This window comes from Mesoplodon mirus, assembly GCF_964341445.2.
Source record: "Mesoplodon mirus genome assembly, chromosome: 19".
Classification (NCBI taxonomy): Eukaryota; Metazoa; Chordata; class Mammalia; order Artiodactyla; family Ziphiidae; genus Mesoplodon; species Mesoplodon mirus.
Window position 1 is genome coordinate 52,743,276 of NC_138995.1, and position 24,044 is coordinate 52,767,319.

General features: G+C 54.1%; 1 protein-coding gene across 1 annotated transcript in view; it reads right to left on the minus strand.

Moving 5' to 3' along the window:
• The window catches only part of FCGBP (Fc gamma binding protein), an 82,247-nt gene that overhangs the window by 4,268 nt on the left and 53,935 nt on the right, over positions 1–24,044 (minus strand). Inside the window, exons 8-20 of the mRNA XM_082608126.1 lie at positions 23,112–23,716; positions 20,070–20,637; positions 16,182–16,774; positions 14,661–15,246; positions 14,354–14,553; positions 13,005–13,143; positions 10,413–10,750; positions 8,722–9,295; positions 7,774–8,390; positions 6,783–7,326; positions 5,114–5,685; positions 4,225–4,798; positions 2,912–3,111 (exon numbers count right to left, since the gene is read on the minus strand). Coding sequence (XP_082464252.1) covers positions 2,912–3,111; positions 4,225–4,798; positions 5,114–5,685; positions 6,783–7,326; positions 7,774–8,390; positions 8,722–9,295; positions 10,413–10,750; positions 13,005–13,143; positions 14,354–14,553; positions 14,661–15,246; positions 16,182–16,774; positions 20,070–20,637; positions 23,112–23,716 — 6,110 coding nt within the window. The remainder of the gene's footprint in view (positions 1–2,911; positions 3,112–4,224; positions 4,799–5,113; positions 5,686–6,782; positions 7,327–7,773; positions 8,391–8,721; positions 9,296–10,412; positions 10,751–13,004; positions 13,144–14,353; positions 14,554–14,660; positions 15,247–16,181; positions 16,775–20,069; positions 20,638–23,111; positions 23,717–24,044) is intronic.

The window sequence follows — 24,044 nt, forward strand, 5'->3', positions numbered from 1 at the left end:
GCCAGGTTATAGTGGTGTGGTGGACTGCAAAAACAGACACAACCCTTCCACCCTCTGGATCCATGCAGAGTGACTTTGCAGTAGCTCCCATTAAGAAATGGAGTTTATTTCCCCTTCCTCACAAATCTGGGCTGGCCTTAAGACTATGCCTTGGTTATTACAATGCAGCAGAAGCAACGCTGGGCCAGGCTCAAGCCTGGACCTCAAGAGACCTTACAGGTTTCCTCTCTTTCTCGGAACCCTTCCCAGACACCACAGGCTAGCCTGCCTGAGTATGAGAGACCCCGTGGAAGAGAGACAGCCAGCCCTCAGCTGACCCACTGGGGGACCACAGATGTATGAGTGAGCCCAGGGGATGGCAGAAGAACTGCCCTGCTGATCCCAGCCCAAACTGTAGAGCTGCAGAATTGTGAACTAAACAAACCATTGTTTTAAGCCACTATGTTTTGGGGGTGGTTTGCAACCCAGCAAAAGCTAACTGATACAGGTAGGAGTGGGCACTGGAGATATTCCAGAGTCCTGGCACCACCAGCCTAGAACAAGAGGGCTCTGGAAACCCAATTCCAGGAAATGGACTTTCTCCTGGTTTTCTCCTGACTGGCTGTTCTTTCTTCACTGCATTTTCAAGTTCCTCCTCACCTCCCAAATCCTGAACACCATCCTGCCCAGGGCTTAGTCCTCAGACCTATTCTTTCTCTACCTACCATTTACTACCTGGTGATCTCACCAAATCTCATGAAGACTAAAAGCAGTGTCTGATCCTCAGCTGTACCCTGGCCCAGGGTGTGGGTCAGGTGGGGGTAATTGTTATAGAGACCATTATTGGGCCAACAGGTGAAATTCAAATAAAACCTGTACGTTAGATAACAGCATCAAGTCAGTATTAATTTTCTGACTTTGAATTGTATTGTGGTCAGATCAAATGAGTTTTTTATTCTTAAGAAATCCTTGCAAAAGTATTTAGGGGTAAAGGGGTACTATGCATCATACTCTCACATGGTGCAGAAAAAGCAGTATGTGCGTATGCATACAAATATATATATATATATATATATATATATAGAGAGAGAGAGAGAGAGAGAGGATGATAAAGTGGCAAAAATGGTCAACATTCGAAGTACTTGAGTAAAGGGTAGGCAGGAGTTCTTTGTACTATTCTTGCAATTTTTCTTAAATTCGAATTATTTAAAAATAAAAGTTTGAGGGCTTCCCTGGTGGCGCAGTGGTTGAGAGACCACCTGCTGACTCAGGGGATATGGGTTCGTGCCCCGGTCCAGGAAGATCCCACATGCCGTGGAGCGGCTGGGCCCGTGAGCCATGGCCGCTGAGCCTGCGCGTCCGGAGCCTGTGCTCCGCAGCGGGAGAGGCCACAGCAGTGAGAGGCCCGCGTACCGCAAAAAATAAATAAATAAATAAATAAATAAATAAATAAATAAATAAATAAATAAATAAAAGTTTGAGAACTTTAAACAAAATGAATACATTTGATTTAAAAAAATTACCATCTCTATACTGATGACTCCCACATTTATGTCTCCAGACCAGACCTCTCCCCTGAATATCAGACCCACAAATCCAAGAAACCTTCTAGCACAGGCAGAGTGGTCAAGGCTGGCATGAGGAAGCACAGGGGTCTGTGGGAGTCCAGAGGAGGAGCCTAACCCAGCCTAGGGGATCAGAGAGGGCTTCCTGTAAGCAGTGAGGCCTGAAGGAAGGAGTAGGAGTAGCTTGGCATCTTCTTCCGCAGAAGTCCTGCACTTCTAGACACTCTAACCTACCTTTCTGCCGTTAATAAAACTGGGAGGAACGGGGAAGGGATGTGGCAATCCATCTGTCCTTTATTTGATAAATATGCTTTTGAAGAAGCAGGACAGCCTAGTAGTTCAGAAGGTGAGCCCAGGCTGCTGGGGTGTGCATCTCAGACTCCCCACTTGCTAATGGGTAGCCTTGGGCTGACTTCTCTCTGTCATCCATAAAATGGGGAAAATAACAATAGTACGTGTCTCGTAGAATTGCTGTGACTATCAAATGACGTCTGTAACAAACTTGGTGCATAGTAAGAGCTCAAAAAATATCAATCACAAAAGTAAATCAACTATTAACTTTCGATTCCCATTATTAAATGACTGTAGCTGTGCTGCTATAAATTACTATTATTTTTACTGAGTGTGATGAACATGGAGGGTGAGGCCCAGTGCTCCGTGGGTGCCTTTTAAGCACAATCACCCCCGCTTCCTCAGACACCTATGGTGCAAGGATGATGATTAACCTCATTTTACAGATGGAGAAAATGAGGCTCAGGAAGGAGACTGTAGTAGGCCTGATAATGGCCACCCCAAAGACATCAGGTCCTAGACCCAGTAAATGTTACCTTATATGGAAAAAGGGTGTTTGCAGTTGTGATTAAGAATCTTGAGATGTTGAAATTATCCTGGGTGGGCCTTAAATACAATCAAGTGTATCCTTATAAGAAGGAGCCAGAGCGAAATTTTATGACACGTATAGAAGAGGAGGAGAAATGCGACATGGAAGCAGAAATTGGAGTGACGTGGCCATAAGCCAAGGAATGCCTGCAGCCACCAAATGATGGGAGAGGCAAGGAACAGGTTTTCCCCTAGAGCCTCTGGAGGGAGTGCCGCCCTGCTGACATCTTGCCCCAGTTATCCTGATTTCTGTCTTCTGGTCTCCAGAACTGTGAGAGAATAAATTTCTCTTGTTTTAAGGCACCGAGTTGTGGTCATTCGTCACAGCAGCCACAGGAAACTAATACAGGGACGTTACTAACATTGAGTCACACAGCAGGGAAGTGGTGGCAGCCTCTCTGTCCCCATGCTCGAGGGGGTCAGCACAGAAACTCTGAGTCCCCCTCAAGCTCCTCCACCCTCCCTGCTCATCTCAAGCTCCTGCTTACTGGCAAGTATCGGCCGTCATGGGTGCAGCCACAGTCTTGGACAGGGATGCAGACACCTTGGGACAGCAGGAAGCGGTCGTCACACTCACAGCCCTCAAAGCAGCGGGTGGTGCAGCCCGTGAGGCCAGAGAGAGCGGCACAGGAGCCCTGGCAGGAGCGCGTGCAGATGGAGTAGTGGCTGTGGGCAGGGCACTGGAGCGCTGCGGAGAGAGAAGGCAGGGTGGGGTCACGCCTACACACAGCCACTGAATAATGAATGGGGCCTACTGCACACCCAGCTCTGGGCTGCCGGTGCTGGGGATACAGCAATGAAGACAGCTCCAGGCCCTGCCCTATGGAGCTCATGTCAGTGGGACAGATAGTGATGGCCCAGTGTGATCAGGGCTGCATTGGGGAAATACAGACAGAAGGTCAGGCCAGGATGCGGGAAGCACAGGCAGAGGGGTCAGGGCCAGGATGGGAGCTGTGAGGATCCAGGGGAAGTAACCAGAGTAAGGGTCTGGGCTCTGGCTAAGCAATTGGTGGATGGTGTGGCTGCCCCATGATGAGGACCAGGATCAAGGAATAGGAGGATCAGGTTTGGGGTGAAATGCTGATGTCATATAGAACACAGGAGGTGTGTGAGGGACCCTGAGGACATCAAGTGGAAAGTGTCCAGGAGGTCACTGGACCCATGAGGCTGGCAGTCAGGAGAGAGGTGAGACATGGAGACAGACAGTGTCTACTGCCAGCACCGAGGACAAATCTAAGGCTATAAGGGTAGGTATGGGCCTGGATGTAGGTCCTACGCTGAGGAGAATGAAGGAGACACAGCCCTGCTCTGGGGGTATGAGTGGCCACTGCCTTGTCCAGGAGAGTCCAAGGAGACATGGCCCTGTCCTGGGGGTTTGAAGGAAACAGATAAGCCCTAACTGGGGGTATCTAAGAGGTACAGTCTTGGGCTGGGCGTCTGAGGGAGCTGCAGCCTTGTCTTAAAGGATCTGAGGGGCTGTGGTCCCATCCTGGAGGAACTGGGTGAGCCACAGACTCAGGCTTTATTGTGTGAGCTTCTGACCTGCCTGACCCACCCTCCAAGGTCACCACAAAAAAGGTTCAGGATGGGCCTTGAGAAGAACTGTATCTGAGGTCTCAGGAGAGCGGGGCCCTGAAAGGAGTATGAGAAGGGCCAGTCAGCCAGGCAGGAGGGAAGCCAGCAGGGTGCGCTGTGGGAGGAGCTGGGGACTGCTCCTGAGATGCAGACAGGACAGGGAGCAGGCCAGAGGGTGCCCCCCGAGCCTGGGCTGAAGTCCTCCCAGGGGCCCATGGACACTCACGGCAGAAGCTGTCTGTTCTCCAGGGCTTCATGGCCACGCCAGCTGCCTGGCAGGCCGCTGTGTAGGCTGACAGGCTGCTGCAGAGGGCGGCACTGTTGCCCTTCTGGGCACAGAGGTCATACACGCACTGGCGGAAGTACTCAGAGGGGCTCAGAGCCGCATGGCAGGCCGAGAAGGGGCCCTTGGCATCCCGGAGCCGCCCGCAGGCCTCAAGGCTCTCATGCGGCGCCGTCTCCTCTGCTGAGCACAGGGGGCAGCCCTGGGGCCCACAGCCTTCGCCACAGCCCTGGGAGGAGCCGGGCGCCCGCCATGCGGCTCCAAAGGCATCCACGCTGGGGGCCATGGCGCCACTGGGCAGGACAAAGTCATCACTCCAGTTGCCGTTGAAGTTCCCACAGAGGCCACAAAGCCGGTCACGGAAGGGGCTAGGGATGGATATGAGGACGTGGGCATCGCCGTCAAAGAAAAGACGCAGCTCCTTGGTGGTCTGCAGAATCATGTTCCGGCCCTCGGCAGTCACCCGCACGTGGTCCACAGCCACAGGCAGGGCTACGGCCTCGCCGTCCACAGTGACCTGGATGGAGGGTCAGGTGCGTCAGGGACTCATAGAAGCACAGGTAAGGCAGGTAAGGCAGTTCCCTCAGACTCCCAGGATGCAGCTGTCTCCCTCTCAGTCACACTGGGGTGGGGCCATGTCCCCCCGAGACTTCCCAGGGCAGGGTCGTGTCCCCCTCAGAGACCCCAGGGCAGCGCTGTGTCTCGTTCAGTCCCCCGTGGGGAGGGGTCATATCTCGCTCAAAACCCCCAGGGTGGGCCCTGTCCCCCTCAGAGCCCCCAAGGTGGGGCCAGGTTGCCCTCAGACCCCCAGGGCAAGGCCACGTCCACTTACCTGCAGCCCTCGAGCCAGGCCCACAACCTGGCCAGCCACAGTAACCACCAGACGCTGGGGATCTCCAGCCGCATTCTTCTCAAGCACAATGGTAAAGTCCTCATCCCCAGGCTGTGGGTGGCAGACCTGGGCCAAGATATAGGAGCAGGAGCCATGCAGGTCATAGGCACGGCCGTCGAGGGTAATGTAGTGGACGCCCCCGTTGGCCAGGCAGCGGCCACAGCCTGTAGGGCGACAGGCCTGGACGCCGTCCTGTAACCGGCACTCCTCATAGGGCCCGCAGGCCGCGCCCTCCTGGCAGCTGACCTGGCCGCCCGGCCCACACTCGCAGCGCCGCTCACACTCAGGACCCGGGTAGAAGTCCTTGCCCAGCGGGTAGTAGCGGCCCTCGTGGAGGCAGCCGCACTCGCCCACAGGCACGCAGGTGTCTCCACTAAGCACAAAGCCAGCGTCGCAGACACAGCCCTCCCGGCAGGTGGATTCGCAGCCCTCGGGTGCTGAGAGGCTCGGGCAGCTCACAGGGCAGGAGTCACCACAGAGCTTGTAGTGACTGTGGGTCGGGCACTGGAGGGCTGTGGGGACAAGAGGGGAATGAGCCAGGCAGGCACGAGGGAGGGCCACAGGGGAGGCACAGGGCGGGAGAACCTGCCCAGGTGGATCTGTATGTTCTGCCTGAGCACATTTCGTGAGTGAATCTGTCTGGGGATCTGAGCAGGGTGTCTGATCCACTACATCTAACAGGGGGCTTCAGTGTGGGGATCTGGGGTCTCTCTGCCCAGGTAGTGTGTCAACCGGATCAAGTGTTTCTAAAGATAGAGTCGATCTGACTGGGTGAATCCAACCCCATATATCTGACCAAGATATGCAGGAACCAACTGTGTCTCAGGGTGTGAATCTGGCCGGGGTGTGGGCCCAGATGTACCCTGGGGTATGAACCCACACGAGTATGCCTGACTGTCAACGTCTGACCTGGAGTCTCTCACGGTCTCGATGACAGGGTCTGTCAGTGTGTGACTCTGACCACGTGTATGTGGACTGGGTGAAGCTGACAGTTTAAATCTGACCAGGAGATCTGTCTGAGGGGAACTGCCCAGGACTATCTGACCATGAATCTGTATGTATCTGCCTGGGGCTATGTCAGGGTGCTGATTCTACGTGGGTATATCCGCCTAAGTGTGTCTCAGTGTAAATGTGATCAAGTGTCTCTAACCAGAGGAGTCTCTGTCTGAGGTTATGGGACCAGTTCTATCCAACCCTGTGTATTTCCTTGTTTAAAACCGTCTAGGGGCATCTGACCAGGTGTAACTCTCTAGGTCTCTCTGACCAGGGGTAGCTGAGAGAATCTACCTGACCAGGTGTTATCTAGCTGTGTAGCTTGGACAGGGTCAGCCACCCCAGTCTATGTGAGCGCATGAATCCTGAGAGGGTACTCAGGACGTGTATCAACCACGTGTATCTACCACGTGTATCTGAGTCTCTACCACTGCAGTATGTGGTAGTATGTGACCTGGTATATTTCAGTGTGTGAACGCCAAGGAGATATCTGGGCTCAGGGGAGGCAGGGTGGTGCCTAAGCCCCACCGAGGAGAAGGCTCTTGTCTTAGAGCCCTGGGAAGGGGGGAGGAGGGGAGACCGCTGCTATGCGGCCCATGCATGGATCAGTACTCACGACAGAAGTCCGGCCGCCTCCACTCGCCGAGCTGGGCCCCAACGGCCTGGCAGGCTGCAACATAGGCGGCCACGGCAGGGCAGAGGCCTCCCGGATGGCCCTGAGCCTGGCAGGCGTCCAGCAAGCAGCCCTGGAAGTACTGCGTGGGCGGCACGCGGCTGTGGCAAGGAGCCAGCGGGCCGTCGGGGGCAGAGATCACGCCGCAGGCGTCCGGGCCGCCGAAGGCCTCCTGCTGCTCCTGCGTGCAGGGTTGCGGGCACGGCCCGGGCACGCACTCCCCGCAGCCCTCGGCGCCGCCCACTTGCCAGCCGTCCGGGTTCCCGCCCACCGCATTCAGATCGTCGTTGGGGTTCTGGTTGTAGTTCCCGCACAGGCCACAAAGGGCGCCCGCGTACGCCGCCGGCACGCGCAGGCGCAGGTTGTTGTCTCCGTCGAAAGCCAGCGAGATCACCGTGGCCGTGGTCACCACCACGTCGGCGCCGCTCAGGTATGCGCGCAGGCGCGAGTCCAGCTGGAAGGGCAGCGCCACCAGCCTGCCGTCCACCTACAGGGTCGGGGTGGGAGTGGGGGTGGTGAACGTCGCAGGCACAGGTTCGAATCCTGACTCCACTATCTAGTGGCGGGGGTGGGGGGGTGGGGGGGTGGGGGGGTGGGGGGGTGGCGGGTAGGGTCCTTGTGCACGTGACCTCCCCCCTTGTAATTATAATAGTAGTACTAATAATGAGCGACTATAGGCACGATGTCACTGGCTCCTCACACTGCCCTCCGAAGCAGGTAGTTCTTAGACCCATTTTACAGAGGAATAAACTAAGGCTCAGAGATGGGGAAGCCACTACTCCAAGCCATCCAGCTCCAAGGCCTATGCTCTCTCTTGATCCCTCCATCTGCCCTGTTAACCTGTGAAAGGCAATCAGAGTAGTGGCAGACCCCTAACTGTCCCAGGCAACTTCAGGGCTGGCACATGCTCTTGCCTGGCCCACTGACCCCTCACCTGCAGCTGTCGGGGCCTGCGGGCACTGAGGGTGAAGCTGTGGCCGTAGATGTGCAGGGTGACAGTGCGGGTGTAACTGACGGCCTGGCTGCCCCGGTGCTCATTGGCTACAGTGACCGTGAAGTTCTCTACCCCCGGGGGTGGTCTGTGGCAGGGCATACTCAGCAGGTACTCGCAGGTGCCTTGGAATTCGAATCGGTGCCCATCCAGGGTAATGTAATGGGGGTCACCCCAGGCCTGACACTCAGCTGTGCTGATAGGGTGGCAGCCATGCTGGCCTGAGGGCAGTAGGGCACACTCTTCACCTAGCCCACAGCTGGCAGGCTTGCAGACCAGTGAGCCACCGCCAGGCCCGCAGTGGCATCGCTGGGAGCAGGTGGTATCAGCCCAAAACTCGCTGCCTGCCTCGTGGTAGGTGCCGTTGGCCCAGCAGCCGCAGCCACCATCCAGGGGAACGCAGCGGTCGGCGCTCAACACGAAGCCTGAGTCACACTGGCAGCCCTCGGTGCAGGGGCCCTCACATGGGGCAAGGGCGGTGGGGGGTGCAGGAGACGGGCAGCTGGCTGGGCAAGGTGGGCCACAGAGCTCGTAGTGGCTGTTTTCTGGGCAGGGGAGCTCTGTGCGTGGATGAAGGGGTGGGAGGGAAAGAAAGGGAGAGAACGGTGTCAGGAGGTGGGGTCTGAGGATAGGGTAGGAGGAGACAGACAGAAACCACGAGAGACAGAGCAGGAGACAATGAAAGACCCAGAGACAGGGAGAGAGAGGATGAGAGACAATCAAAGGGAGACACAGAGACAAGCGCCAAGAGACTGAGAGACAAAAACAAAAACAGAGAGACAGAGAGAAAAAACCAAACAAACAGACCCAGAAGGACTGGAGTGAAACCAAACCAGCCCCAAAGAGACAGGATCCCTGCCCCCAGCTTCTGCTCTGTCCCCCAACACTCACCGCAGCCGGCCTGCGTCCTCCAGTCCTTAATGACAATCCCAGCAGCCTGGCAGGCAGCGGCATAGGCAGCCAGAGCCTGGCAAAGTATGTCCTGGGCCCCACTGCCCAGGCAGACATCCAGAACGCAGCCCTTGAAGAAGCTATCAGGGGCCACGTGGGCATGGCAGGCAGCAAAGGGGCCTCCGGAGCCAGGGGCCAGGGGTCCACAGAAGCCGGGTCCCCTGTACTCCTCTAGTTGGTCCTCGGCGCATGTTGGGCAGGACCCCTGACATTCATCCCAGCACAGTGGGTCCCAGCCTGGAACCCGCCAGCTGCCGCCCCAGACGGGTATGGAGGGAGCCAGCGTGCTGTTAGGGAAGGCTTGGTCGTTGCTGGGGTTAGAGTCCATGTTCCCACAGAGCCCACACACCGCACCATGATAGCTACTGGGCAGCGTCACCTCCACTCGCCAATCCCAGTCATAGCTGACCCGCAGCCCGAAGTCGGTGGCCAGCACCGCTCTCGATGCGCCCTGGGTGACTGAAAGCCGCCCACCGGCCACAGAGACAGGCAATGCCGTCAGCACGCCGTTCACCTGGGGGAAGAGGGGGAAGGGAGGCAAACACAGGTCACTGGAGATGCCGAGGCCCAGCTCTGGCCCCCTGCCTCCCTCGCTCGTCCTGCCGTGGCTGGGAGCTGCCAAGGCCTTCCCCGTGACTGCTGGTCATATAGTAATTTGACAAACATGGACATCTGCTCTAGTCCAGGCCCTGGAGAATGAAAGCCCACTCTGCTGCTTTTTCTGGGTTTCTCTTTTGATCTTTGTCTCCCTCCCTCATCTCTCTCTCTCTATTTCTCTCCGTCTTTCTACATCTAGACTTATCTCTCTCTCTCTGGATTCTGTATGAGTTTCTCTCACTTTGTCTCTCTCTCTGGGCCCCCTCCCTTCTCTGTGTCTCTCTCACTTGTGCACTATCTCTCTCTGCATCTGTGTGTGTGTGTGTGTGTGTGTGTGTGTGTGTGTGTGTGTGACATTCTCTCTCTGGGTCCATCTCTCTGGGTCTTTCTCTGGGTCTCATTCACCTAGTCCCTCCCTCTCTCATCATCTGTGTGTCTGGGCATTTCTTCCACTCACCGTCGTTTATTGAGGGCCTGCTCTGTTCCATACCTCATTCTCTCCCTGTGAGCTGCCATTAATCTGCATCTCCATTATTCTGGGCAGTCCATCTCTCTCTCTCTCCATCTCTCCCAATTTCTCTTCATGTCGGAGGCTCTGGGCCTCTCATTTGTTCCCTCACAAACAATCAAGGGTGCTTACCTGGGTCAGACCCTCAGCTGAGCACTTTACATGCATCACCTCACTGTGGGGCAGGGCCTGCTATGATCCCCATTTCACAGATGAGGAAACTGAGGCCCACCAAGTCAAGTCATTTGCCCAACATCACACAGCTCATAAGGAGAGCCTGGATTCAAACCCGGATCTCTAAAAAGGCAAATTCTAAAAAGGCAAAATTTAAGTCCTACATTAAAGCCCTTAACAAAGGGCTAGGCTCATTTGATTCCCAATAGAGGGGTGATGTTTTTGTTGTAATTATTATTGCTCTTGCTGCCATTTTGTTTCAGGCCTAAGTGAAGAGAGAGAGCACTGAGCTCCTAACTGTGGCTGGCAGGACCCTTCCCACCCTACCTGGGGGCTCAGGGGCCATCCTTACCCGGACTTTGCCAATCTCGCCTTTGTGGATGGAGATGTTGGTGTTGAGGGTGGTCACGGTGACCAACCTCACGAAGGACACAGAGGGGTTGCCCCGGTTCTCATTCTTGGTGGTGACAGTGAAGGATGTCAGGCCCTGGGCACTGCTCCCTGGGCAGCTGGTTGATGCCAGCACATAGTTACAAGTACCCTGGAAGTCAAAGTTCCAGCCATCGAAAGACTGGTAGTGTGGGTCACCCCACAGCCAACACGTGGCCTCGTAGTTGGGCATGCACACACCCTGGCCATTCTTCTCCTGGCATGTCTCCTGTGGCTGACACGTCACACCATGGCACGGGTCTGGGGGCAGAGGAGAGAGGACCTTGAGGGGCTGCCAAGCATACGGCCAGCTACTTCCCAGCATCTGCCCCAGTCTGTGCAAGGGATACTGGCTCTAAGGGCACCTGGGGGTGAGACCAGATTCCAGGTTCCTCCCATCTGAGATGCAGGCCCTACAGTCTGCCATTTCTGGCCCTGGGCACCCCTCCACGTCTGAAACTCTGTGTCCAAGACCCTGTCAAAGGTCCCCACATCTGAGACCCAGGCCCTGCTGTTTGTTGTCTGAGACCCAGGCCCCAAGGTCCTTGCAGCCAGGACTCAGGTCCTAGGGTCCCTACATCTGACACCCAGGCTCTGGGGTCCCCTTGCTTGAGATCTCAGCCCCAGAGGACCGAGGTCTGAGACCAGAGACACAGGAGTCCCTGTGTCTGTGATGTCAGCCCTGTGGGCATCCATGAGGACATCCACAGCCCAGGGTTCTCTGTGTCCAAGACCTCGGGCCCGGGTTCCCCCACACCTGAGATGCCAGCCTCCTGGGGGCCACCACACCTGAGACCCAGGTCCTGGAGGTCTCTGTGCCCAAGACCAAGGTACTGCAGGAACTTCCTGATGAGAAACTAACCCCAGAGGTCCCACCATTTGAGACCCTGACCCCAGGGTCCCCGTATCTGAGTCTCATAGCCTGGCAATCCCTCTGTGCAAGATTCTATCTCCCTGGGGTTGCTGTGCCTAAGACCCTGGCCTTGGGGGATCTCATTTCTCAGGCCCTACCTCCGAGGGTCTCTTTGTCCAAGACTGTTCCTAGGGCCACTGAATCTGTGAACCCAGCTTTTGGAACCCCTGTGCCCAAGACCCCAGCCTTAAAACTTCCTTCTCTCTCCCCCTGTGCCAGTTTTCAGTTGACTGCCCCTTAGCTCCAAATCCACCAATAAAGTTAGGCTTTGTCAGCAGAAGGTGCTGGAGGGTCACGGCAGGAGGAAGGGGCTCCTCTGCTTCCAGTGGGCTTTGCTCTCCAGGCTCCTGGTGGCAAGCAGGGCCAGCAGCCTGGGGGACACCCACTCGGTGAGGTTCACTGGCCCCAGCTGGTTTCCCAGCGAGTCACTCAGGCACCCCGGCAGGTGGCCTCCCAGTGAGTTTTGCCAGCACCCCAGTGGGGGCTTTCCCACCTTCCAGCTCAGCCTGCACAATCTCTCTGCTACCCTCCAACGAGATCTGCCTCTCAGCCTTGGAGTGGGGGCCGTCTTCCCAATTCCTCTCTTCCTTAGGTGCTCTGCTGTAACATTTGGGGGCAGGGGCTGCTCCCTATATCTGCTCTTCCTGTGTTCATTGGCGTTCTTTTTATCCCTTAGTAGTCAATCCCTATTACAAGCAAAGAATTCTATTAAACTTTCCCTATTTAAGCTACTGTGTGGCTTTTGTCTCCTGTTGGACTCTGACCAAGATACTCAGGTCCCTGGGAGTCCCTGATATCCTGCCCATCAGCCCTGAGATCTCAGTCAGTTCTGGAGGTATATCCCTTTATCCTCAGGAATAAGGGAATTATTCTCTGCCCTCCACCCAGAGAAGTCGGTCATGTGGGGTGGCTTTGTGGCTTAGACTTAATCCTGAGAGGTGTCCCCTCTCTGAGAGTGTATTCCTATAAATCCTGATTTTTCACTTGAGGTGGGTCCTGTATTCAAGACCCTGGCTTTGGTGGGGTCTCTGCCTTAGACCTCAGGACTCTGCTTTCTGTCCCTGTGGGTCCCAGTCTCCTCTACCCCTTGGGGATGGTGTCTGAAACCCTAAGCCTAAACCCGCATACCAGTGGCCAGCAAACTATACACTTCCAGCTGCCGGTTTCTGTAAATAAAATTTCATTGGAGCCACACCCCATTCACTTATAAGGTCCACAGCTGACTTCATGCTGCAAAGGCAGAGTAGAGTAGTTGTGACCAAGACCATATGGCCTGCAAGTTTACATATTTACCATCTGGCCCATTAGAGAAAAAGTTTGCCGGTCCCTGCCTTACACTGAGGGTCTCTGCCATCTGCCCTGGGAAACCTATCCCTGAGGGTTCCCACAGCCTGGTTTCCACCATAAGAGTCCCTGCCTTCCAGTCTGAAGGGCTACTGCCCCTGGCCCTGGGAATCCCAGCCTAGGGGTCCCCAGGTCTGAGACCTCAATCCTTAGTCCTCTGTGCCTCCCACCGTGAAGAGCCGGGTCACATCACCCTCAGCTCCAGAGTCCCTGTCCTCTGTTACCCCAGCCACACCGGCCCTGGCCCCAACCCAGCACCTTTGCTGCAGCTCAGGACGCCTCCCGAGGGCTGGCACACCTGCCCTGGACTGCAGCTGTGGTCCTGGCACAGCAGGCCTTTTCCGGCGTGGCACACGCACTGCTGCTGGCAGTTGTCAATGAGTACAGTCTGCCCCAGCTGTGGGGACAGAGGACGCAGCTATCAGGCTGGGAGCTGACTCTGGCAACTTTGGTGTTCCGGGCATAAAGGGGTCGGGAGGACATAAAAGGGACATCTTCCAGCAGGGTGGCCCCTTGTCTAAGGCACAGCATGGCCTTGGGGCCCAATTTATTCATTCATTCAGTTTCATTCATTTACTCACTCATTTGTTTATTCCAAAATAGCTACTAAATGTCTGCTGTATGGGAGAAACATAGGAATTAAGGGCAAAGGCTCTGGAGCAGATTGCCTGGGTCTGAAGCCTGTTTCTGCCATTTCCAGGTTACACCCCTCTGCTCAAATTACTTAGCCTCGTTATGTCTCAGTTTCCTCATCTGTAAGTTTCAGGTAATAATGGCACCAACTTATGAAAGTATAACTGAGTTAATAATACATATAAAGTACAGATGAAATGAAAAAGGATTTCCTTTAAATATCCAGAATGGAGAGGAAACGGGGGTAGCGATGAAATAAGATTGGGAAAATGTTGATTATTTTTGAGGCTGAGTGATGGGTACATGGAGATTTATTATACTGTTCTCTTGACTTCTGCCTGTGTGAAAATTTTTATAATAAAAAGTTTATATATAACATTATATAAAAAGTATATATATTATATATAAATAAATAAATTCATATATATTGTACATACAGCGCTTAAAGCAGTAACCAGCACATAGTAAGCACCATACACCTGTTTGCTGTAGTACTATTATTATTCATATGAGGAGGTAAACAGAGAGGGTTCCTGCCCTCACAGAGCTTTCAGACCTTTGAGGGAGACAAACTTTAGATAAACACACACTCAAATCAAAGGAAAAGGAGTAACTCTCAGAGAGTGGGAGAGGGAAGCAGAGGGAGTTAGCCTCTGGTATCACAGAGACGAAATCTAGACCTGGCTACAAAGCCGAAACTTGACCTGGGGAGCCGGGATGGTTTCAAGTTGCAGGACCTATGGTCATATTTGGAAGGGTCTTACCTGCTACCTTGGGGATGGTAGACGAGAGGGAGCAAAAGTGAGGGCTGGGAGAGGACAAATTTGGACCACGGTGGGGCCATGGCGAAGGGAAGAGGAGTGGGTGGGAGAGACGTTCAGGAGGCCAAGCGGACAGGCCGTGGGGCTAATGGGCAGTGGGAGGGGGGTCCAGCTTGCAGTCCCCAGCTCTGCCCAGGATGACCAGGTCCCTACCTCGTAGTAGACACCGTTGTGGTAGCAGCCGCATTCCTGGATGGGCACGCAGGCTTGGCCGTTGTTGAGGAAGCCGGAGTCACACTGGCAGCCCTCGGCACAGCTATCCGGGCACTGCGGGGGGGCACTGAGTGCCCAGCAGCCCAGGGAGCAGGTGTCTGCACAGAGCTCGTAGTGGCTGTTAGGGGGGCACGGCATCGCTGCAAAGAGGGGGTGCGGGTCAGAGCCCCTGGGAGTGAGAGGCTGCAGGTTCCAGGGTCGGCCCCTTCTGTGCCTCTACCTCCCCCCCGCTCCGCCCCTCACTCACGACAGAAAGATTCGGTCCTCCAGGGTTCGACGTGGCCTCCAGCTGCCTGGCAAGCACTCACATAGGCATGAATGTTGCTGCAGAGAATGCTCTCGTTCCCGCCACCCACACAGAGATCAAAGACACAATCTTGCAAGGGACCCTGGGGGTCCACCAGCTTGTGGCAGGCAGCCAGCGGCCCCGTGGGGCTGGTGAGGAGCCCACAGAACTGCTGCTGCTCGTATTTCTCCTGCAGCTCAGGTTTACACTCCGGCTCTGTGTCACAGCTTCCGCCGGGCTTGCAGATGGGCAGGCAGGGAGAGCCTGGCACTGCCTCCTCCCAGGAGCTGCCGAACTCATTGGAGCTGCCTGCCTGTGAGCCGTCGGGCTTCTGGAAGTCGTCCTTGGGGTCGCCATTGTAGTTCCCACACAGGCCACACAGCTGCTGGTAGTAGTTGCCTGGGATGGTGACCCGCACATTGTACATGAGGTCGTAGGCCACACGCAGGCCAAAGTCAGTCTCGATCACAACGTCTGAGCCATGCTGGGAGGCGCGGACCCGGCCCTCGGCCAGCACCATGGGCAGCCTCTTGTCCACACCATTCACCTGGGAGGTGGGAGATGCTGTGCTTCAGAGGGTACACTTCGAGAGGTCAGACCCTAGATCAAGCCCCTGTCCGACACTGAAGATCTGTGTGACCTCACCTCTCTGGGTCTTAGTTTCCATATTTGTAAAATGGGCCTAAGAATAGGGTCTTGTAGTGGGTTGAATGGTGGTTCCCCAAAGATATGTCCATCTAGAACCTCAGAATATGACCTACTTTGGAATAAGGGTCTTTGCAGATGTAATTAGGGTAAAGATCTTGAGATGGGATCGTCCTGGATTAGGGTGGGCCCTATATCTAATGACAAGTGTCCTTAAAAGAGCCAGAAGAGAAGATACAGGGACACACAGGGGAAAAGGCCATGTGAAAATGAAGACAGGGACTGGAGTGATGTGGCCACAAGCCAAGAACACCTGGAACCACCAGAAGCTGCAAGAGGAAAGGGAGGATTCTCCCCCAGAGCCTTTGGAGGCGGTGCATCTCTTGCCAACACTTTGATTTCGGACTTCTGGCCTCCACAACTGTGAGAAAATAAATTTCTGTTGTTTTGAGCCACCAAGTTGGTGGTAACTTGTTACAGCAGCCTCAGGAGACGAATACAAGTCTCAATGTAATAACACCCTTATGAAAGCAGGGACCAGGAGGGAGGGGAAGATGGAGTGGAAGGGGTAGGAGAGATGTCCAGAGGGGATAATCAAGGGGAGGGAGGTGGAGACTGAGCCACATGGGAGAAGGTCTTGGTCCCCAAGACCTCCTCCCTCCTTAGTTCCCCACTGTAGGCTCTGACTGGCACCTCCTCTCTTTGCGGACCCCATGCCTCCCACATCTACTCGGAGCTCTGTGCCCCCTGCCCCTGGCCTGAGTGCTTCACATGCTCCACCCACAGATCACCCTCTACCCCAGACCCCTTCCCTTCATGTTCCACCCGTGCTCTCACCATGACCTTCCACTGCTGCTGCTCCAGCCGCAGGGTGAAGTTGGCCACCTGGACAGTGATCACCCTGGTCACACTGACTTTCCCATTGCCCCAGGCCATGTTCTCCTGCAGGATGGCAAACTGGGCCAGGCCAGGCTGGGTCCCGCAGGTCTGAGCCAGCGTGTACACACAGGTGCCCATGAAGTCGAAGCGGCGGCCGTCAAAGGTGGTGTAATGGGGGTCTCCCGATGCCTGGCAGGTGGCAGAACCCACAGCCACACAGCCCAGGACGCCACCGGACGGCTGGCAGGCCTCGTGTGGGCCACAGCTGGAGGGCTCACAGGACACCAGGCCACCCTCCTCACAGTGGCACAGGGAACTGCACCCCGACCCCGGGTGGAAGGTCTGGCCGGGTGGGTGGTAGGTGCCCTGGTACACGCAGCCACAGGAGGGCAGTGGCACGCAGGACTCACCGTTGAGCACGAAGCCCTCATCACACACGCAGCCCTCTTTGCAGTCGAAGCCACAGCCCCCAGGCACCGGGAGGTCTCCGCAGGACAGCGGGCAGCCGTAGGAACACGCCTCGTAGTGACTGTGGGGCGGGCATCTCAGGGCTGCAGGGAGAGCGGCCATCAGGATCAAGAATCCCTGCTCCCTGGGGACACCGTGGACCTCCCCCCCCCACACACGCATGCACACACACATGCTCACACACACTCACACGTATAAGCGGTACAATGGCAAGGAGACCCTCTGTTCAGTGGGGCCTGGCAAACATATCACAGTTAATCTACTCCTGATAATTAAGATACTATTCCAACTTAACAGTGGTCTGGGTTTATCTGCAATGTCTTTAATGACCTTATTCAAGTTGGTAACAAGTTGTGGATCTGTGGTGCATATTTTAACCATGCAAATGCGTGTGTGTGTGTGTGTAATCTATGCACTGTATTTGTGAATGCAGTATTTTTAGCTTCTTCACTCTGTAGCAGTAATGTTGTAGTAGTAGTAATTTTATAGTAAATTAAAGTATTTGGCCAGGGTGGTAAAGAAAAAAATAAAAAAGAATCCCTGTTTCTCTCTCCAAACTCCAGTCATGCCAGATTATAAAACAGGTGGTTTCCTCACAAAAAAAAGAACAAAAAAACCACCTAAAACTGAACCCAATCAAGCCTCTATCTGCACCATCCAATATGATAGCCACACGTGGCCATTTAAATGTAAGTTAATTAAAATTAAGTAAAATTGAAGATTTAGTTCCTTAGTCACACTAGCTCGATTTCAAGTGCCCGATAGCCACACGTGACTAGTGGTGACCAGATGGGACAGCTTTTAGGTATAGAACATTTCCACCATCACCAAAGTTCTATTGGACAACACCATTATAGATCTAATATCCAGTTTCCAAGAGATTCAGGGGACAGAGGGACAAATTAAATACACTGTGAAGAAGCAGCTAGCCGAATCCAGAAAGTAGGAAATTCTGTAGAATAAATGACCTGTTTTTCCCGTGAACAAAGGAAGGGGTGGATAGAGGGATAGACATGTGATAAAGCAAGTATAGCAAAACACAGATTGTAGGATCTCGATGGTAAGTATATGTGTGTTCACTGTAAAATTCTTTCAACGTTTTTGTATATTTGAAAATTTTCATAATATGATGGGGAAAAAAAGGAGGGGGCTATTACAGGATAAAAATGAATACAGAAAAATCAACCCAGTGCAGTGTGGATTTGGTCTGGATCCTCATTCAATTAAAGTGAAAAAAACCCATGTTTTAGACAATTGGGGAAATTCGAACCCAGGTTGGGTTTTAGAGGATGTTACAGAATTAGTGTTATTCTTGTTCTTGGTAATAACAGCACTGTGGTCATGTTGCTTAAAAGTCCTACCTGCTGGAGATGTTTACTGAAGTATTTGTGGCAAAATTCATGTCTAGAATTTGCTTTAAAATATTTCCACAAAATAAAAAAAGAAAGGGGCGGTGGTGGAGGACATAGAGGAACGAGAATAGCAAAATATCCACAAGAGCTGAAGCTGGTGCTGGACACATGGGTTCAGGCACCACCCAGGCCTCCCTCTGCCTGGTGTCTGAGTCCTCACAACCCAGTCTTCTAGAACTTCCAAGGGGTCCAAGGGCAAGAGTAGTTTTAAGGAAATAAGAGATTCTCAATTACTACAGAGGCCATAGAATGCAACAATTAACTGTACAAATTCAGGAGCCAACCGGCCTGGGCTCAAATCATGCTGCCCTGCTGTGTGACCCTAGGCAAGTTACTTAATATCTCTGCGGTTCCATTTCCTTGATGATCCCACCTCACAGGGTGGTGGTGAGGATGAAATGAGAGCTGTTAAGCCCTTAGAACAGAACCTGCCCAAAGGGAAGTGTGCCACACAAGTCCTGGCTCTAATTATGCGAGTCCTTCCTAAAAACGATCAGCCTGAGAATGCGCCTCTGATGGAGTTGCATCTGCTTTCCCACCGTCCCTTTTGCAAGTGTGCTTCTCCCACTTTACAGAAGAGAACAGTCCCAAATCTTAACACAGTGTGCTGCCGTGGGGATGTGAAAACTTCCAGGGACACGAAAGGACAATTTCAAATATTACCATAAGCATGGAGACAATGGATGACAAATCATTACTGGTATCAAATCAGTTCCAGCTCTGATCCCGACAAAACAGAAGGAGGGCCTCATAGAATTCAGCCGCTCAGAAGTCATAAAAAGTAAGTTTTATGGCATCTCTCAGTGTGACTAACTTCCCTGCAACTCAAAAGGGGTTCAAAGAACGGAGTGATGTTCCTCTAGCAGAACTCCTGCCACTTCCACCCACTTAGTAATATCATATCTACAAAATGAAAAATAGAATTGATGCTACACCCTGTCTCCTTCCAACAACAGACGTGAACTACTGGGGGAAAACCCCCATCCATCTCATTAAGAGATGTCTTTCCAATACGTGTTTAATTTTTTTTTTTTTTTGAGATACGCGGGCCTCTCACTGTTGTGGCCTCTCCTGTTGCGGAGCACAGGCTCTGGACGCGCAGGCCCAGCGGCCATGGCTCACGGGCCCAGCCGCTCCGCGACATGTAGGATCTTCCCGGACCGGAGCACGAACCCGTGTGCCCTGCATCGGCAGGAGGACTCTCAACCATTGCGCCACCAGGGAAGCCCCGTGTTTAATATTTTTTATCAGTTGTGTACTAACGAGACTTGCAATGATAATTCACTCTATCCTTTTTTTTTTTAACACTTAGAGTCTATGGTCTCAGGCATTTCTCAAACTTATTAAATGTTGCCCACTCATGCATATGTTTGTGGCAGAGATGTATGATGGGGATTGTGACAGACTGACGCTGGCCACCCCTTACTCTGGGTTTGGCCATGGTACTGACTTTGGCCAGTGGGACATTAGGAAATGTGACGTCAAGCAGAGGCCTGGAGTGTGCTTGCCCACTGGGGGCTGTCCACCCTTGCTGCTCTTTGGAACCTTGAGACCACTGTGTGAAGAAGCCTGTGCTAGCCAGCTGGAAGATGAGACCAAGCAGAGCAGAGACAAGCAGTCCTGACTGAGATCCTCCAAACCAACCAGCCTGACAACTGCCAGATGTGCAGGCAGGGATCCTTAGGAGCTCATCTCTGAATGACAGCTGCTAAGTGGGAATCAGACCTGGGGCCACCAGATGTATTCAGCCATCTTACAAATATTTACTGCATCTGTGACTTCCTAGCTGTCGTGATCCCCGGCATGTAACAAACTTTCTGAGCCTCTGTTTCCTCATCTGTTAAGTGGGTATAACCACAGCCCCTACCTCATGGGGCTGTTATAAGAATTCAATGACTTAGTGATATTTATACATTAATGAATATACATAAGGCTGAGTCCCCCAGTCGTCACTCTCGGTACTCACGGCAGAGTTCCTCACTCCTCCAGGGGTGCACAGTGGCCCCGGCGGCCTGGCATGCAGCAGCATAGGAGGCCAATGCGTCACACAGTGGTCCAGACTGGCCTGGCAGCAGGCAGCGGTCATAGACGCAGTCTCGCACAGCACCCTGTGGGTCCAGTGTGTGGTGGCACTCCCGGAAGGGCCCACTGGGGTCGGCAAGGATCCCACACTCCTTCTTGCTCTGCAGCTGCTGGGCCACCAGGGTGTCCAGCTTGGGACAGTCGCCTGGCTCAGCTGCTCCACAGCCTGGCCTTGTTTCCTCCTGCCAGCTCTTCCCGAAGGCCAGTGCGTTGGCAGCTTGGCCTCCACCCCTCAGAGCCAGGTCGTCAGCTGGGTCCCCATTGAAGTTCCCACAGAGCCCGCATAGGGCCCCCGCATAGCTGCTGGGCACCTTGGCAGTCACATGGGCATCCCAGTTATAGGTGACAGTCAGGCCAAAGTCTGTGTGCACGACAGCGTCTTGGCCCTGGCGGAACACCTGCACCTGCCCATCTGCCGCCTGGAAGGGCAAGTACTGAAGGACGCCGTCCACCTGGGTAGAGATGCGGGAGGACCAAGAGGTCAGGGTATTCAAGGCTCTGTGGCTCACCCTTCACTCACTCAGTTCTGGCTCCTCTGGGCTCCTTGCTATCCTCTTGAGCACATTATGCTTGATCCACCTCAGGGCCTTTGCACTTGCTGTTCCCACTGCCTGGCAAATCATCCACCTCTCTTCATCCTTCAAGTATTTGCTTAAATCCAAATCCCTAACCCGCGGCCTTCAAAGCCTACAGGATCTGTCTCCCTATTACCTCCCTGACCTAACCTCCTCCCACTCTCCCCCTCACTCATTCTGCTGTAGCCACCCTGGTTTTCTTGAGATTCCCCCAACTCTCCCAGTTTAATCTAACTTTAGGGCCTTTTCACCTTGCCAAGAACACCGCCTACCACTTTTCTCCTGGCTGCTTCCCCTTCATTCTTTAGGACTTGGCTTAAATCTAAGCCCCTTTCCCTAGAACATCCTGCTTAACCTTGGCTCTTGTCCACCTTTGTGCCTGCACCACCTCCCACATCACTCACTCAGGCTCCCTGCTGTCTCCCAGAACATATTAAGTGCACTCCCACCTCTGGGCCTTTGCACTTGTTGTGACCCCTTCCTGGGATACCTCTCATCACTCTTTAGTTGGCCACCTCTACTTCCTATTCTAGGGATCAGCTTTGATCCAAACCCTTTACAATGGCCTAAAAGACCATACATGATCCGAGCCTCACTGCTCTCCAATTTAATTCTTCAGGACTGCCTCATTTCCCACCCTTGGAACTCCAGCCATGCAGGCATTTTGATAGTCTCCTGAACTCACCAAGCTCAGCCCAGCCTCAGGGCCTTTGCACTTGCTATACCCTATGTACCCTATGCTTGCAACATACCTACCCTCTTCCACATCTTTATTCTTTGTCTGGCTGCCTCCCCATCACCCTTCACATCTCAGCTTAAAATCAAATCCTCTACCCACTAGGCCCTGCTTGTCCCCTCTTTTCTGACTTCATCCCCTACCAACCTCTCTATCCCATCTCCCCAGGCTCACTCTCTCAGGTGCAGCCTCCTTGGCCCCATCCTGCTCTCCTGCACTCTTCAAGCTCAGTCCAGCCTCAGCCTTTGCACCTGTTGTTCCCTCTGCCTAGCAACCACTACTCTTCACGTGGTGGTCTCTTCCTCATCCTTCAGGTTTCAGATTAAATCAGAAACCTCTAACATAGCCATCCCCTACATCATCTCCTACCTCGCTCTCCCTTCCCTCTCTCCATTCCAGGCCCACTGGTCTCCATGCTGTTCCTCTACCCCTCATGTTTGTTCCTGCCTCAGAGCCTTTCAGTTGCTGTTCCTTCTGCCTGGAACAGTCTTCCACCCACTTCCATCCCTGCCTGTTCCATCTCTTTCTTCAGGAAAGGCAATAGAATGCAGAGGTTAAGAGTATGGACTCTGGAACCAGACAGCTTGGCTTCAGATCTTGGCTCTGCCACTCATTAGCTGTGTGACCTTGAATAGTTGACTTAACTTCTCTGTGCCCAGTTTTCTCCTCTAACAAGATTACCTGTTTCACAGGGTTGTTACAGAGATTAACATATGAGTTACCGTATGTCAAGCATTTAACACATAGAAGTAAATTATATATATATAATTTACTGGGTGGTGGACCCTGTAAGAACCCTCTGTCCAGAACCCTGTGGGCCCATCTGTAAGTACCCCCACACCCCTGTAACACCCCGCCCAACACCTTTTGTTCCTGACTTTTCACATGTCACCTTACTCTCTGAATATCAAATTTCCTCCAGAAAATGCACCAATCTTTACCTTTGGAGGGTTCATAACAATAAAACATTGAGTCAACATTTACTGAACACTTGTTGGGCACCAATGTCTCTTTTAAACATCCTACAGGGCTTCCCTGGTGGCTCAGTGGTTGAGAATCTGCCTGCTAATGCAGGGGACACGGGTTCGAGCCCTGGTCTGGGAAGATCCCACATGCCACAGAGCAACTAGGCCCGTGAACCACAACTACTGAGCCTGCGCGTCTAGAGCCTGTGCTCCGCAACAAGAGAGGCCGCGGTAGTGAGAGGCCCGCGTACCGCGATGAAGAGTGGCCCCCGTTTGCCACAACTAGAGAAAGCCCTCGCACAGAAACGAAGACCCGACACAGCCAAAAATAAATAAATAAATAAATAAATAAAACAGTTTAAACATCCTACAAATAGTAACTTGTCAAACCTCCACAACCACCTTGTGAAGCGGCTCGCATTGGCGAGGCACCATCTTATTATCCCATTTGTCAGAGGACAAAACTGAGGCACCGAGAGACAAAGTCACACAGCCAGGGAGAGGCAGCGCCGCCTGGCTGGGGGGCCCCAAGCCTAATCAATGGCCACAAGGTCTTCTAGCAGACCCCCACCCTCTCCCAGTGGCCAGATCCCTACTCTTTAAGGGGGATTCCCTGCCCCTCCACCTGGCCTTGGGCGCCCATCACTCACCAGCACTTGCCCAGGGTACTCCCGGCGCACGGCCACCTTCACGCCACGAGCCTCCACGCGCACGGCGCGCGTGTAGCTCACTGTCTGGCTGCCCCGATGCTCGTTTTCCACCAGCACCCGGAAGGCAGGCAGCCCCGCGGCCTGGCCGCACGAGCCGGCCAGCAGGTACGTGCAGGTGCCCATGAAGTCGAATCGCCGGCCGTCGAAGCTCACGTAGTGCGGGTCCCCAGACGCCTGGCAGCTCCCAAAGCGGTCGGGGTAACAACCCAGGAGACCGTTCTGGACGCGGCAGCGCTCGCCCGCTGGGCAGCCCTGCATGTCGCTGCAGCGCACCTGCTGGGTGGCGGCGTCACAGGTGCAGCGCCTCCGGCAATACTCATCGGCCCACACCTCCTGGCCGGGCGCGAGCGGGCGGCCCTCGAAGTTGCAGCCGCAGGACGAGGCGGCCACACAGGCGCCGCCGCTGGCCACGAAGCCGGGGAGGCACACGCAGCCCTCGACGCACGGGCGCGCGGAGCAGTTGGACGGCACCGCGGAGGGGTTGCAGGAGGCCGGGCAGGCGGGGCCGCAGAGCTCATAGCGGCTGTTGGCGGGGCAGGACAGGGCTGCGGGGACACGGGAAGCGGGGGTCAGGCCAGCACAGTCAGAAAGTGCCAGGACTTTCCTCCCCAACCCAGCTCCTTCCTCAGAGATGCCCATCTCAGTTAATGACACTTCCACCCTTCTGGGTGCGCAGGCCCCAAACCTCAGAGATATAGTTGACTCCTTCCCCTTTATTCACTGGACAACCAACCTGTCGGTAAGTCCTGTGAGCTCCATATTCAAGATCTATGCAGAATCTGCCCCTTTTTCCTTTCACCACAGTCCCCACCCTTGTCCTGTTCACCCCAGCAGCCTCCTGCCTGGTCTCCCCCCTACTCCCATCCTGCATCC